This window comes from Cetorhinus maximus, chromosome 6 (genome assembly GCF_964194155.1).
Source record: "Cetorhinus maximus chromosome 6, sCetMax3.hap1.1, whole genome shotgun sequence".
Classification (NCBI taxonomy): Eukaryota; Metazoa; Chordata; class Chondrichthyes; order Lamniformes; family Cetorhinidae; genus Cetorhinus; species Cetorhinus maximus.
The window spans coordinates 133982488-133999163 of NC_135884.1; the positions used below are offsets into that span (position 1 = coordinate 133982488).

General features: G+C 42.8%; 1 protein-coding gene across 4 annotated transcripts in view; it reads left to right on the plus strand.

The window, feature by feature from the left end:
- Nucleotides 1-16095, plus strand: part of vps9d1 (VPS9 domain containing 1) — a 98444-nt gene extending 82349 nt beyond the window's left edge. For all 4 annotated transcript variants that reach the window (XR_013576960.1, XM_078544539.1, XM_078544542.1 and 1 more), the window contains one exon: nucleotides 14612-16095. Coding sequence is in view for 3 of the 4 variants with exons in the window: in XM_078544539.1 (XP_078400665.1) it covers nucleotides 14612-14693 (82 nt within the window). In the remaining variant the exon portion in view is untranslated. The remainder of the gene's footprint in view (nucleotides 1-14611) is intronic.
- The last annotated feature ends 581 nt before the right edge of the window (nucleotides 16096-16676 follow it).

Here is a 16676-nt window from a genome sequence, read left to right on the forward strand (position 1 = left end):
CGCCCGCGTGTAAAATGACGCGCAGTGACATCGGGCGAATGTCCCAATGTCACCACGAAACATTGTGATATTTCGTTGGGCGCGTGCGCAATGATCTCCGATGCGCATCCACAATTAATTAACGGGCCACTTAAGGCCCTTGAGGCGCCAATCGACGGTGACTTTTCGGTGCCCATGTGATCTTTGGGTCCGCGCACGGGCGCAACAAGCAGGCGGGTAGGACACATTTGTATTAACCTCACCCACGAGTGGGATAAGAGGGCTCAGTGTGCTCTGTCAAATAATGTTTTTTCAAAGTTACTGCTACTTGCCTGTGTGATCTGCAATACTTCAAAAACCATATCAGCTGCTTGGTCTGGACTCACAACCTTCACTTCAGCACTCTCCAGTGAGGAATCATTTTTGGGCCTGCAGGTTTCAGGAAGCCTTCCCTTAACCCGGGAATGGGAGCTGAACTGTCCACTGGAGGCACCTCCTCTGAGGAGGAAGGGAGGGCTAGAAGTGGGAGGGGCCCAGGAATGCGCATTCAGCCTCCAGGGGAGCCACCTTTGGGAGGACAGGCGCAGGCACAAGGGGTGGAGGGCCAAGAGGTAGTCCAAGGCGGAAGGGGCCGCAGAAGACGCCACTATCTTGTTGCCAGGGTATACAGGCAGCAAAGCAACTACCTCAATATGTCTAAGGTGCAGTGCCGAAGGAGGCTCCGACTGTCAACTATATCTGTCAGATGATTGGGCCTGAGATCTCCGCTAACCGTGTGGGTAGACACCTTATGCCAGTGGCTCTGAAGGTCACAGCTGCCCTCAATTTCTATGCCTCTGGCTCCTTCCAGGGCTCGGTGGGTGATCTTTGCGTTGTCTCCCAATCAATTATCCACTCTTGTGTCAAACAGATTACAGACGCTCTATTCAGGCATGCATTGACCTTCATCCACTACCGTTGGGACCAGGCAAGCCAGACAGAGCAAGGCAGAGGCTTTGTGGCGATTGCTGGCTTCCCCCGCGTCCAGGGTGCTATAGACTGCACACATGTGGCCAACAAGGTGCCAGCAGGTGAGCCCGGTGCCTTCGTCAACAGGAAGGGCTTCCACTCCATGAATGTGCAGATAGTGTGTGATCACAGGATGCTGATTCTACAAGTCTGTGCAAGGTACCCAGGCAGCTCCCACGACGCCTACATACTCAGATGCTCCCAGGTGCCAGGCTCTTCAGTGCTCCAGCCTGACTTGATAGATGGCTGCTGGGTGACAAGGGCTATCCCCTCAGAAGGTGGCTCATGATGCCTCTCCGCAATCCAAGAACAGAAGCTGAACAGCAGTACAATAGGAGCCACACCTCCACAAGGGCTGTGGTGGAGAGAGCCATTGGTCTTCTCAAGATGCACTTCCGATGCCTGGACTGCTCAGGTGGTGCACTCCAGTACCCCCCAGATTGTGTGTCGCTGATATTGGTTGCATGCTTTGCTCTCCACAATCTTGTGCTGGAAAGGGAGGATGCTGTGGATGATGAAGATGTAAACGCAGTGACTGCGGCTGCACATGTTGAGTCCAGAAGTGAGTCTGAGGATAAGCACGCACAGGGAAATGCTGAGGGGGTAGGCGCTGACCTGGGCATACTCCAGGGAGGTAGGGACACCCGGGAGGCTTTAATCCAACGAACCTTCAGCTAGCACACCACATATAGACCTCCAGGATAAGCCTGGGCTGCAGGCTCAATACTCGATACCTAAGTGCAAAATCTGCCTGGATAGGAACATTAACTAAGGGCCTTGTTAATAAAGCTGAATGTCCCACAAATCATTCATAACATTTTTGGTAACCATCCACCTGCAAAAGAAAAGAGGCAACCTCAGCCATGGTGACATGCCTGAATTTAATATTACAACCAAAGGAACTTAAGAAAACAAAATGACAAAGGTGTTAAAATCACACCAACTCATAAAGACCTCATCTCGGGCCAACACAAAAGCACCAGTGATAAACCCATGGTCTGCCTGAAGTGCCTTATGTTTACGTTTTCGGGTGCTACGTCTTGGTGCTGCCCCCTCGCTGGGAGTGGCATCTGAGACAGCCCGCTGACTCTGCTGTCCTGTTGGCCTCGATGACCTTGGCAATCGTCCTCTGGCCCATGGAGCCTGTGTTGGCCCCGCCTGGGAGGGAGCTGCCAGCTCCACAGCTGGCATCTCCCCAGTCATCGCAGCCTCACTAGATGCAACGGTTACTGGCAAAGGGGCGGAAGAGCTGCCTCCCTCAGCCGGAGCGCCCTGAGAGGACCCCGCAGAGATGACAGGCAGCTGCTGCGCTGCCGTGAGGTCGCTTCCGACCTCCCTGCTCACACGGTGCTCATCCATGAGATGGATGGGCACCGAGCTGGGAAACTTGGTGCCCAGACCATCTCCCACACTGACACTGACTAGCTGAGATCAATGCCGATGTGAGGGCTTGCTGGTCCGAGCACATCCCCAGGAAGCCCTGATTGGTCTTCTGGAGGAGGCTCTCCACGAGAGTCGCCACTCTCTCCATGGAGGATGCATGGCGCTCAGCCCTGAGGCTCATTGCTTCGGCGATAGCCCACGTAGACTCCTCCACCACAGACACCAAGCCAAGCATAGCCTCATGTACCTCCACCAAATGCTCCCGCACACCCTGCCGCATTTCCTGTGTTTACTGCATCGCGGACCACTCCAGAGGCACATCATCAGGCACCGACTGAGTGTGTGCCTAGTCCCCTGCAGTCCTCCGACTGCTGGCGGCATGGGCACTCTCTGTCTCTGTCAGCTCCTCCAGTGACTGTGAAGTGCCCTCACCACTGTGCCCCGGGACACTAGCCGATGTTCGAATTCCCACCAAGGTGCTAGTATCTGCGCTGGTGCCTGCCTAGCAGAGATGGTGTGACGCTGGTGAGACCATGACTTCAAAGCCCTCAGGTGTGAGAGGAGGCACCTGCTGCTGCTGCTCCTCCCGGCCCTGCTCCGCTGATGCTGAAAGGAAGAACAAGGAAATTGGATCAGTTAACGTGACAATGTTAATGTGCATCCCTGTCCCCTGGATCATTATGCGCTCATCCTTCCATAAGCAATGGTCAAGCCATGTTGCAAACTTCAATCACTGAACATTCAGCACTGCCATGGCTGTTGGGAGAACGATGGTGACCTCACTGCTGGGCAAACATACCTGCCCATGGCACCCCAGCCTCACCGACACTGGTGGACCTGGGCGCATGGCATCTTTCCAAACCTAGGGCCTCCTGCCCGAAGCGGCTGAGAATCTCCAACTGGGCTGGCCCTCCACCAGTCCTCACCCGCTTGGCTGCATCATGTGCATTCTTCTCCTGAAAAGGATAGACGAGCATTGATTAGGTGCAGCTCCTCCAGGTTGCCCCCAAAACAGTCATGTGGGTGTCGGTGTACTGCAGGTGCAGAACCCATCTCATCACCACCCTCTCAGGGTGACCCCAGCATGGGCAATATCTGCTGGCCTACCCAGCAAAGGACACATGCCATCAATGATTCAATGCAGTCACTATACTCAGACTTGGGGGGGTTTGGGGGCACCAGGAGGGATGCCTACCTGCTGGGTTAAGTGACAAGTGCCAACATGGTACCCACCCTTCCTGAGCGCAACAGGTTGTTGAAGCACTTGCGACACTGGATCCAGGTGCATCGCACCACGTCGTGGGAGCTCACCACCTCCGCCACCTCCTCCCAAGCACGTTTGGTCATGTGGCGGGGCCTCCTCCTCCCGTCCTGGGGGATTAGGACCTCCCACCGTGCTGCTACCTCCACTGGAGGGCAGCAAGGCAATCATCAGGCACAGTGCCCCCCTGCCCTACCCTGCCCTGCCCTGCCCTCCTGCCTGGCCTGCTCACCAGCAGTGCTCTGGGGAGCCCTTCCACTGGCCATGATTCGCAGCCTTTAAAAGGCTGCAGCAACTTTTTAAAACAGGCTGCCAGGTCACCATTGAACCCAGCGGTCATTGCAGTCCTGTCACTGCCCGCCCACTCTCGCTGTCCTCGGGAGCCGCGATTCAAACTGGGCGGGCCTTGTCCCACCCGTGTAAAATGGTGGCGCGGACCCTATCACGGGCAGCGATCAGGTCCATGCCCCCACCCGCACAACCTGCCCAACAAGCAGAAAATTCTGCCCTATGTTTCAATACTTGGCCAATCAACTGTTAGGAGCTGGTTGCTAATGATACAATTCATAATGTGAGTTGTAAACTACAGAGCACAAATGGCTTCTGTAGTTCAGTGTCAGTACAAGATTGTAATAATCTGATATGTAATATACCTTTAAGATAAGTATTGTAATGTAAGGTTACATGATCTCAATACCCAATAGCAGAGTAGCGCAGGCTACCTCTCTGTAGGAGGGTCTTGAGTTAGTCACTGATGAGACAGGGTTTTATGATGTGAGCACAAGCATAGCTACTGAGCTTAGTTTGTAAATAAACAGTATGTTTTTATTCTAACAACGACCTCCTAATGTTCTCTGTCTCTGTACTAACTCAGTCACCCCAATTTAAGTATGCAACCTGGACCCTTTCGCCCAACAAACCTAAGGGCACTGGTTCCAACAAAGTTGACATCTTGACCTTGATAGCTTACTTCCATGAATACAATATGAAATTGCCTATAACTGGTTGTTACACTAAAAATCTCTGACCCAGGCCTACTTGCAATATGTTACAGTTCTCTTAGGTTCTTTTGCTGTACTTAAATGAAATGACTCAGGGTCACATTTCTGCATTCCCTTTGAGTAGATTTTTCTTTAAAACCTTACTGGCTGAATGTCTCTTTTTTATACAAGCTCCCAGTGTTCAAATAAAAAAGGGAAAGCTTAACTCAGAACCACCCCTGCTGAGTATCCAAGAATAGGGACTTCCCCAACACAATGGGTGTGAGTTATTTATTAATTATTGATTGCTTATTGTTTACAATATTTGGGGGAAACAGATTCAAAGCCTTATTTATGAGCTTTTAATCTTGATGTCTTTATAAAAAATAGCTTTTTGAATGCACTTTCTGTTCAATGCAACCCGAAAACATTACTTTCTAAATACTTTCTATGTAAAAATGGGCAAAGAAATTCCAAAATTTTGTATGCAAATACTTAACATATTGCAACTGTGTCTTAATGATCTCTATCTGACCGCCACATTGCCTGATTTTATAGCGAGACCACTTCACTGGCAGTTGTCTGTGGAACTGATTTGTTGTGCATTACATTTATTTCTGAAGTTACATTATATATACCATTGGACAGTCTAAATTTCTTGAACTTGATGAAATTTTGTAGATGACTGATAATATAAGTGTAAATTATTGCATTATTAATGCTACAATAACTGCATACTTTTACTGTAGCCACAGACCTTACAACTGAAATATTGGATCAGTGTTTTTTTAAATGCAGTGTGCAATAGTGAAGGTGATTGTTTGGCCTAAGGTCATCTAATGCAGATAAGTTGTGGAAAACCAACAAGCATTCATTAAATAGAGTTGATAACAATTTGAATTCTGTCCAAAGAGATTATCTGAGCGGAACTCTCATAAAAGTGCCTTCAAGCACATTGCCCTGTAGAGTAGGCTCCCTGTAGAGTAGGCTAACCTTTGCAGTTTTAGAATTATTAATTTTTTTATCTCAAATTATTGGGACCAATATTTTACAAAACGGTGGTGAATTTACATTTCCTCCCACTCCAGTTAAATTGATTGATGCTTCAATACAATAGCAATTTGCATTCAGGTAGTGTATTTTCATGAAAGTACCATCCTGACTTCATGGAAAAAAGAAAAGTGTATGTTGTGCCAGAAAGGGAGAGTTTAGGTAAGATGAACAAACATTGATCAAAGAAACGAGCTTTAAGGAAATTTTTATAGGTGATGAGGGAATTGGAGAGGTTATGGGAAGGAGTTCCATAAAATGCAGAAAATATGTTTCATGGACCCAGGTAGCTGAAGGCTGTCTCTCCAATGGAGGGTGATGCACAAAAGGACAAAGGTGGAAGAATGGAGTAGTCAGGCACATGATATAAGTTGGGGGAGGATGCAATGTGGCAAGGCAGTGGGGGAATTTAAAGATGAGGACAAAGATTTTAATCAGAATTTTGTCACGGACAGAATTTGTGTTCAATTTTATTGCCTGTGATCAGTATGTTTGTATGTGACAGGTGTGTGTTTTCTTACGCTCAGAATTATTGTCCTAATTTAAATGATCCCAGCAGCAAGCTCTTTGAGAGTTTTGAAAAAAAGATGATTTATTATTACACAATTGCCCTGGAGATTTAAAATATGATGTCTCACTCACTCGACTCACACATTATCACACACACAAAGAATAGGTACAGATTAAAGTAAAACGATACAATTACAACACATGATTGTCTCAGCCTCTTTCATGTCTGTAGTTTATTAGATGAGTTGATTCTTAAGTTGAAATGAAGGTCTTGTAAAACAAAGGATGCTCAGTAAGCTGAGAGGCTTCTTGTAGTCAGATTTCCAGGAGGTTGGTTCTCAGGTGAACTCAAAGTTGGAACAGGTTGGGGAAGTTTTCTCCCACTTTCAAGGTTTTACTGTTTATTACTTTGGCTGCTTAGATGACTCACAACAGGTTCAATACCTTTTATGGAATTCTGTCAGCAGAACAGCTTCTTTATGTTATTTTAAAAGCAGACAACAAAATAGCTTCCTCACCATGTGACTTGTGTAAATTTAACATCCTTTTTCTAAAAAGGGGTGGTCTGTTGATTATCCATCCTGTGTTGTGGATTTCACACATTGAGAGTTTGAAATAGCCAGTGTCTTTGTATCTGAATGACCCATTCAATTTGAAATTACTCTTTTGGATTAGTTTCGAGAAAAGGCATAGAATCATCATCAGTCTGGAAGGTTCCTTTTGCTCCTTCTTGAGGCAAGGGAATGTTTTGATTCACAAGAGAAGTCAGGTAATCCTCGTGTGGCTGTCTTTTTGCAGCCATTTGTGGTCAGTTCTAAAATATAAAAATTAGCTTGAAGTTCAGAATCTACTGGGACATGACAGTATGTTAGAGCATAGGGATTCAATGTAGGTAAGCAAGGATAGGAATGATGAGGGATTACTCCAGGAGAGGATGTATATGACAGACTTTTGCAGAAGTGGTAGTTTATGGAGAATGTTGGGTGGGAGGCAGACTCCCAAGGACACTGTTGGAGTGAAAGTTGGGCTATTTTTATACTGCATTGTTGGTGCTAGTGCAGTGCTGAGATGTCACCAGTACAAAGGTGCAGTATAATCTACAAATGCTAACCTGTACTGAGTGAAGCTAAAGTACCTTAAAGAAATGGTCCATGAAATACCAAACAAGTTACCTTGTGGTCATTTTTTTCTCCTAAGGAAGTAAATTAGAAACTTTTACCCAGGTACTGTTCGTTCTTAAACAGCAATATGATAAACAAAATGTATTGAAATTTTTAATATTTCATTGCTTTAATTTCTGTTTCTTTCCCAATTAAATAGATTTTGGACACCAGAACTAATTTTAATATTGGTAAAACCTAAACCTTCAGGCTGCTTAACCACTGAGCCGCATAATAGTTCTCTCAATCGCTGTTGTCTCTCATGGAGTTGGTCCTTCCACTCCCTTCTAAACTTGAACATGTGCCAAGGAAATATGAATAAAATGAGCAAAACAAAATTGCAATTTAAAAAATCAAATGACAGTGCTTGGCAGAAAGTAAATTATGCCCTTGGATCTTGAACTAATTATTTCATAAGCTCACGCAATGTTAAAGTTTCCAGTGTTTACAAGCCACATGTGTCATGATTTTGGTTAGAAGATCCCTAACTGGTTTGACTACTAGGACATCTGTAGTTCATTCGCCTCTGAAAAACGAGAAATGTTGATTCCTCTGAACACGCCACTTGTTCCAAGAGTGCATGTTTATTTTGTGTTTGTTTTAGTGTGGATTTGATTTTTCTTTGCAACTTCCCCCTTTTTTCTAATTCTCTATTTTGCCCCCCATTTGAGAGATGGTTAAATACATATTATACATGCATGCAGCCACTGTTTGAACATACTGGACAATTAATGTGTGAAGTCATTCATAATTTCCCCTTCTTCTTTAACTATTCTATTCTGAATGTGCATGAATCAGTTTTTTTTTATGATGACAGCTGGCTGACCTCAATTTCTCGAACATTGTTATGCCTTTGTTGCGAGCACTCTGCTTAGCAGGGGCCTCATGCAATTATGCCCTACCAATGCGCAGAGCATTGAAAAGTCATTATATATACACAAAAAAGCATAGATGCAAGCAAGCATAAAAGTGCGAAGACTACTGCATGGACTTAGTCCCTCGGAAGAAAGTTTGGACACTGAGCCAGGAGTAATCCAATATAATTAATCCAAAATTTATATTTTTACAGGTCTTAACTTCTCTTTTAGTTTAAAGGTGACCTGCAGAATATGATGTAAAGATTTTTGAAAAGAAAAATTGAGCTTTGATTTTAAAAGGATTATTCACTACTTTGCTATGATATAACAGGATATGCAGTTGGGCCAGTGATTTTTCAACCAATGAATGTTGTGCCTTGTTGGATGAAAGAGGGAGAGAGCGTGAAAAAAGACACTGAATGTGGGGAAAATGTTCAAAAAATTGCCAGGTGTCAGGCAAAGCTGTTGACTGCCTTTCTTTTTGTTTGGAATTTGAAATATGTACTAATGTGAGTTAACTTGGTTTCTGAAATGTTTTATTTCCTGTGGTAATCCTGTCTAATTTGTGACATCCTATTGAACACTTTTGGAAGATTGATTCTATTTTTGTCAAAGTAACTCAAAAAATGGTTTTGTTCCCCTGTTTAATATTTTTATTTACTTTTTGTTTAGTTATCTTCCCCTTTCCATTCTGGTAATGTAAATGGAGCAAATGCAAGCTGAGAAAAAACCTTTTCACACAGCGAGTAGTTAGGGTTTGGAATGCATTGCCTGGAAGTGTGGTGGAGGCAGGTTCAATTGAGGCATTCAATAGTGCATTGGGCGATTATCTAAATAGAAACAATGTGCAGGGTTACAGGAAAAAGGCAGGAGATTGGCACTAAGTTGAAATGCTCAGAGAGCTGGTACAGACACGATGGGCCGAATGGCCTCCTTCCATGCCGTAACAATTCTGTTATCATTGGTTTAAACAATGGTTGAGACAACTTTCTAATAATATTTTTAGCAATAATAACAGCAGCAGTTTGCATAGTTGTAGCATATTTAAAATAGAAAAGTTATCCTATGGCAAACACAGGCGTAAAGAAAAGCTGAAGCTGATGTTAGGGTATTGACCAAAACATTGGTCACAAAGTTGGGTTTTAAGGAAGGCAGAAAGCTGGAGTGTCAGGTTGACAGACAGGAAATAGAGAGTAAGAATAAACGGAATAAATAAAATTTTTCCGAATGGCAGGTAGTGAGTAGTGGGGTACTGCAGGGATCGGTGCTGGGACCGCAGCTATTCACAATGTATATTAATGGGAACTTCATGTAATATCTCCAAACTTGCAGATGACACAAAGCTGGGTGGGAGGGTGAGCTGTGAGGAGGATGCACAGATGCTTCAGTTTGATTTGGACAAGCTGAGTGAGTGGGCAAATGCATGGCAGATGCAGTATAATGTGGATAAATGTGAGGTTATCCACTTAGGTAGCAAAAACAGGAAGGCAGATTATTATCTGAATGGCTATAAATTGAGAGAGGGGAATGTGCAACAAGACCTTGGTGTCCTCGTACACCAGTCGCTGAAGGTAAGCATGCAGGTGCAACAAGCGGTAAAGAAAGCAAATGGTATGTTGGCCTTCACAGTGAGAGGATTCGAGTACAGGAGCAGGGATGTCTTGCTGCAATTATACAGGGCCTTGGTGAGACCACACCTGAAATATTGTGTGCAGTTTTGGTCTCCTTATCTGAGGAAGGATGTTCTTGCTATAGAGGGAGTGCAACGAAGGTTTACCAGACTGATTCCTGGGATGGCGGGACTGACATATGAGGAGAGATTGAGTCGGTTAGGATTATATTGGCTGGAGTTCAGAAGAATGAGGGGGGATCTCATAGAAACCTATAAAATTCTAACAAGACTAGACAGGGTAGATGCAGGAAGGATGTTCCCAATGGTGGGGGAGTTCAGAACCAGGGGTCACAGTCTGAGGATACGGGGTAGACCATTTAGGACTGAGATGAGGAGAAATTTCTTCACCCAGAGAGTGGTGAGCCTGTGGAATTCGCTACCACAGAAAGTAGTTGAGGCCAAAACATTGCATGTTAGATATAGCTCTTGGGGCGAAAGGGATCAAAAGATATGGGGAGAAAGCGGAAGCAGGCTATTGAGTTGGATGATCAGCCATGATCATAATGAATGGCGGAGCATGCTCGAAGGGCCGAATGGCCTATTCCTGCTCCTATTTTCTATGTTTCTAAGACAGGTAAGTAGACAAGGGGTGAGGTGGTTGGGGGAATGCACAAAACACCAGAGTGTTAAGGACAGAGTGTACAAGGAGAGTTAAGAGCTTGAGAAAGTTGCGGGAAGGTGAGGTCAGGGAAGAATTTAAACATCAAATGTGAAATTGAATGTGAGGAAGCAAAAAGCCAATGTAGCTCAATAAGGCTGAGGCGAATTGGACTTAGTGCAAAATAGGATATAGGCACAAAGACTTAGATGAGCTGAACATTACAGTTGATGGAGGTTGGAAGACCAACCAGGAGAGCAATACACCAGTGGACTCATTGTGTAAAAATGACAAAGGCATGTTTATTGGGCTGAGGTGGCACGGAGGTATGTGATGTTACAGAAGTGAATCTTTTTGGCATAGAGAATATGGAATTGGAAACTCAGTTCAGTTGAATAAGAGCCAAAGTTGCAAACATTCTTGGTCAGCATCGGACAAGTGATAAGCAATGTCCCCTTAAAGATGCATTGTAGCACAGCCACTTGAAGATTCCCACGCAGGATCAAGTAGGCCCCTTTAAGTTACCATGCATGTGCAACTATGCACCAAACGGTGCAAAAAAAAGGTAGGTTAGAGATAAGATGATTAAGTTTGTCCCAGGGACCATTTTTTTAGTTGGAGGAGATGGCAGCAAGGACAGCAATCAATGATGAGTTTATTGATGAAGGAGGAGGGGAATTCATGACTAGTCTTGGAAGGTAAGTGGACACTCTTGAGGGTAAAGAATCATTTACAGTATCAGTGACCAGTAAGGGAAGTTTGGTGATCAATAGTCTTATGGAAATGGGGGGTGGGGGGTGTGTTAAAGGAGAGAATGTCATAGGTCAATTCAGTGCATAGATGACATGGGGGAAGATGGAAGAAATTATAAAAAGCTGGGAGTTCACAGCTAGGATGAGGTGGTTTGTAGGATTGTTTGGCTTGATGGGCAAGGGGAAGCTAGGAAAGCAACAAAGGTTCCCGAACAATTAGTTCTCTCTTGGTGACGAAGAAATCCATCAGCTGTTCATACTTATCAGTAGAAATGAAGTAGGAGGGGTCAGAGGAGAGGGCCTTAAGGAGACAGTATTATAGAATAAGAGGCCTTTGCCTTTTTGGATGATCCTATAGTAGTGAGTCGTTCGGGCAGAAGAGAGGGGGATCCATGAGAGCTTGATGTAGTCCAACCAGATCTGGCAAGAAATGGTTAAGCCTCAGTGTGCTAGATTCACTCCAGCTTGTGCCTGAGTGGATAGCAGTGAAGGGTTTGCTGGGAACAAGCCATTTAGGAATTGTGATAAAGTGCAGTTGTAAGCGATTTTGAGTTTTCTTTTCCAAGAGTTCTTTCCCCTGAAGCAGAAACGGGTGGAACCAGAAGGTCGGAAGATATATGGGCTGAGATGCGAAAGCAAGTGATCAGAGAGAGCCTTCTCTGTGATCAAGGTGACAGGCAATGGCAAGGTTGAAGGATTATGAATATGGTTGAAAGAATTTATATGAAAAGGAAGCTTCGAGGAGAATAGGAGGGTGGTGAATTCAGAGGAGAGTTGTGGTGGAGATTGAAATCACTGAGGATGATGAGTTGCTCAGTGGAGAGAATGACGGAGGGTATACTGCAAGAAACTCAAAATGGGTCACAATAATGATTTTAAAGGAGAGGCCAGAGGGGTAGACCAGTCAGGAGCTTGGCAAGAGAGGTTTTGATGAAGTAGGGAAGAGATCAAGATGTAACTTGGCGATAATGATGAACCCTGTCCCCACCATCACAGTGATTTCAGGTACAATCAAGTGGAGAGGCTTTAGTAAGGCTAAAATATCACTGCCCGAAGGCAGGATGTCAGCACAATCTGCTACAATTGAGTTAGGTAAGGAACAACGAGGGAAGACATAAGTGGAACATAAATGCCAGCAGGGGCTGGTTGGGGCTGAATGGCCTGTTTCTGGTTTGTTTTGCCCTTAAAATGTGGGTGTCACTGGCAAAGTGAGCATTTATTGCCCATTAATTAATTTTCCTTGAGAAAATTGCTGTGAGCAGACTTCTTGAACTGCTGCAATCCATGTGCATGCGACCATGAAGGAACGGCGATATACTTCCACTCAGGATGGTGTGTGCCTCGGAGGGGAACTTGCAGGTGATGGTGTTTCCATGTGTCTGCTGCCTTCCAGGTGATTAAGGGCACAGGTTTGGAAGATGCTGTCGAAGAAGCCTTGGCACGTTGCTGTAATAAGATTGTAGGTGGCAAGTGCCTGTTCACTGTTGAATGGGCATTCTGGAGGGAAATACGGAGCTAAGCGATGATTGTTGATCCCTTAGCAGAGTCCAAAGGGATAGTGTTAGTTGGGGTATCAGAGCATGAAGGAGATTGCAGGTTAGCCCACAGCAGGTAAACTGGACTTGAAGGTCAACGAAGGAGGGGAATGCTTTATATATTGAATGAAAATTAAGCTGACTAAAGATGTGCAGAAATATAAATATAATATATATAATAAGTATATTATTTATACATTAAAAAGTCCTTAGCCTGCAATGTATGGTAGCACTTCATTCTTTCCCCATGGGTGGTAGAAGGTGCAGATGTAATATTTTCATTGTTTTAGATGATCAACTTTGAGGAGTATATGGTTGACATTTATGAGCAATTACGCACTTTAAAAAAAATCCTTTTCTCATTTTTTTACCCAAGCAGTGAGAGCTGAGTGGAGTATACTAAAGTACTGCCTTAGCTTCATCCCAGAAGCCAGGTTACTCACAGTCTGCATCACAATACGAGGACCAAAGTCATGTCAATGAAAACACGTTTTAAATAGCTGTGCAAATTAATTTGAGCAAATCAATAATAAACAAAATAAACTACTATGTTTTACAAAATGATTGCCTATTAATGATCATAAATGTTTGTGCACTTCATCAAGTCTGTGCTTATAAAAATATAATTGGCATAAGAAAGTTGCTTCTATTGTCTATGGTTCTGAAGATAAGTAATATTGAAAAACTCCATCCCTTACTTGCATTTGAGGCTAAACTGCAATGTACCATACTAAAAGATAAACATTATTCTGCCGTATAATAGAACAGGTAGTGCTGGCCTGACTATCTCTCCTGAACTTTTTCAGAAAAAAATCTACAGTTAAATACCAGGTTGCGTTCATCATCTACAAAACATTCTGTAAGATTTGTCACTGGTTACTACTTTCTCATAAAGACTTTTGTACATTTCATTGTTACTTTCCAATGAAATGCTCTAATGCTCAGTTGTAACTTCCTAAAATTTAAGTCACCACATAATGTAGGTCACAGTTTGCCCGGAGGAGCTGTCTGCCACTAAGTCCATATCCTACTGCGATTGGGTTCTTGCAACACAGCCAGTGTGTGTTAATCGCTGTCAGTTTTGGGAGGAAAAACATATCTTCAGCAGAATGATGAAGAGGGGTCACTTCATAGCATTCCCTAGGTCCGCCTGAGCTTCCTATTAAATTACAGCTGACGTAATACCTCGCTTTACTATACATTTCTCAAAACAAATAGAATGTTGTTGCTTATATTAACAATTGAGTATCCAGGCTTTTTGTCTTTGTAAATCATTTGAGTGCATACTGTGGTTTCTCATGCACTACACACCGAGTTTAAATCAATAATCCCATTAATTTTGAATATATCTCAAACTGCAATTACCAATATATTCTGGTGTTCTGATTTAGCATCTAAGTTTTATTTTAAATATCTAAGCTCATAAACTTCAAATCAGTAAGAAATATAAGTGCACATTGAACTTAGTTGCTTAAATTGCAAAGGTTATACTCTTGGGGCCTATGGATCAGTTATGTTCCACAGTCGTGATTTGGAAACTTCTGTATTTTAATAACTTGTTCTTCTTTGCTACCTTGGCTTGTTTAAAGACTTCTTAATTATCTATTTTAGTATCGTTATGTACTGCAGAAAATGAAATGCTCATTCACAGAGCCTGGTGAGGCGCTGGGAAAATGTACTCCATGGTTACACACCCGGGTGTATCTTTTTCTTTTTCATCCTGCTGCAACAATTGAACAATGAAAACTTGAAAGGGTCTTGGTTTAAAGCAAATCCTGCCTTCTCACTGGAAAATTCTACTGACTCATGCAACTTTTAAATATATGATCATCAAGAATACTAATGCCATTTTTTTTCTTTCTTTAGGTATTTAATTGGTGAAGAAGGCTACTGTCTGACGTCAATGCAGAGCGCTCTCTCATACGTGGAATCTTTATCCAGAGGATGAATCCTATAGTTTACATTCATACATTCACTACGAATCTTCAAGAATAGCTTCTTGTTACACTTACTAACTTATTTTTGTATTTAATTCATTGGATTCAAGGCACTGTTCTTCACGGATATATAAAATAAGTTGAAGCATTACATTCTTTGGGACAATCATTTTGGTGTTGCACAGAATAATCTCACTATAAAATTAATCTCTGTATATGACATTGTTAGGGTAAAATATTGTGATTGCTTGAGGGTAGTAATGTAAAACTGCACTGAGGGAAGCAAGAAAATTCAATATTACATACTAATGCTGGAGAACACCACTACACACTGGTGAGCAGTAGAGCTAGAGAAGTGCACACACCATCCTGCACCAGTGCAGGCATTGCATTTCCAGCAAAGTTGATTTTGTTCTTAGGTTCTACCTTCTCATGTATTGTAATATATTTAAACCAAGTGTTTTAAAGTTTTTTTTAATAATATATTCTAAGTCAGCATATTTGTTTATTTTGTATTTTGTCATAGTTATTTAAAATGGAAAGACGTAATTCTCTTAACAGGAACAGTTAATCAGACTTCTAGCACTCTGTCTTCCAGTGCTGCTTTGTAAAACTTTGAGCGCACGCCTCAGAAAATGGAAGATATGTACCAAGATCACAAAGATTTATAATGTTGTTCCTATGAAGAATGCATGCCTTATGTTCCTGATGACTTATAAATATTTTTAATGTTTTTCTTTACACTTTGTTTTATATATTTATATAAACATTTCGAGGGGGGTGTATGGGGAAAGGAGAAGCAATTGTCAAATATCGTTCTGCTGCATGTGTCTCATGTCATGTCTAAAGTTAGTCATGCTAGGAGTTTAAGGGCTCCTACCTAGAACCCAGAATCTGATCGATCAACTGAAGAGGCTATGCTGGGAATCCTCTGGAAGTTGTAAGGTGGTTGCCAGCTATTTTCTCTCACATGTTTGTGCTGTAGTGATGGTATGGATTTATTTTATTTAAATCGCATGATGGAATAGCCACTCAACCACTGACCATTTTCCCGATAAGCTTTCAGGGGAAATCAAAATGACATAAATTGGCATGTCTCTTAGCCAAAAGAGAAAAGAAGGGTTTTGCATAGTAATCCTTAGTAGATCCATAAAGGAAAGACTGCATGCTTTTCTGTTTACATACAGGAGAAACCACTTTTAGCAATGCTCTTTTCATTTCCCTCACACATCACTATTGAGTTACATGCAGATTCAGCAATATTTACCTATTCAACAAATACTGCTGATTGAATTGTGTGAAAAGGCTCCATGTAGTTGATTCTTGTACTTTTTAAAATGTTGAATATTATGTATGTTTTATATGACTAGTTGTTTCGAGAACAGTAAAGACCAGAGGTTAATCAGCCCTGAATCAAGGTTTTTTTTTTGACTCACTAAATACATAGTTGTATTATTGAACATGAAACAGCGGGAGATTATTTGGATTCCGTAATATGCAAATTGGTTTTAGTATCAAAATGAAATAATATATTATCCAATTGTGTCTGCTTTCTGGAAGAGAAGAATGTAGTTGAAAATGTTAGCTGTTAATTCGGGTTTTGCAAACTGGTCTTCAAACCTGGCTATCTCTTAGATTGTCTGTCACTCATTGGTGACACCTTGGAAGCAGGAATGGAGAGATTACATTGAATTGCATAGAATGTACAGCACAGAAAGAGGCCATTCTGCCCAACTATGCTGTCTTGGTGTTTATAGTCTACACAAGTCACCTCCCATTCATTCTACCTCATCTTATCCTTCCATTCATAGTTCTAAGGATCTTTGCCACGTTTCATCTAATTCTTTTCTAAAGAAAAGAAATCCATCTGCTCAATCTGTTCTGATAGCTGTAACCTTTCAGTTCTGATACTATCCTGTAAATCTTTTCTGCACATTTTCCAGCGTGTTTACATCGTTTTTATAATATGAAGACCAGACCAGTGCAGCCTGACC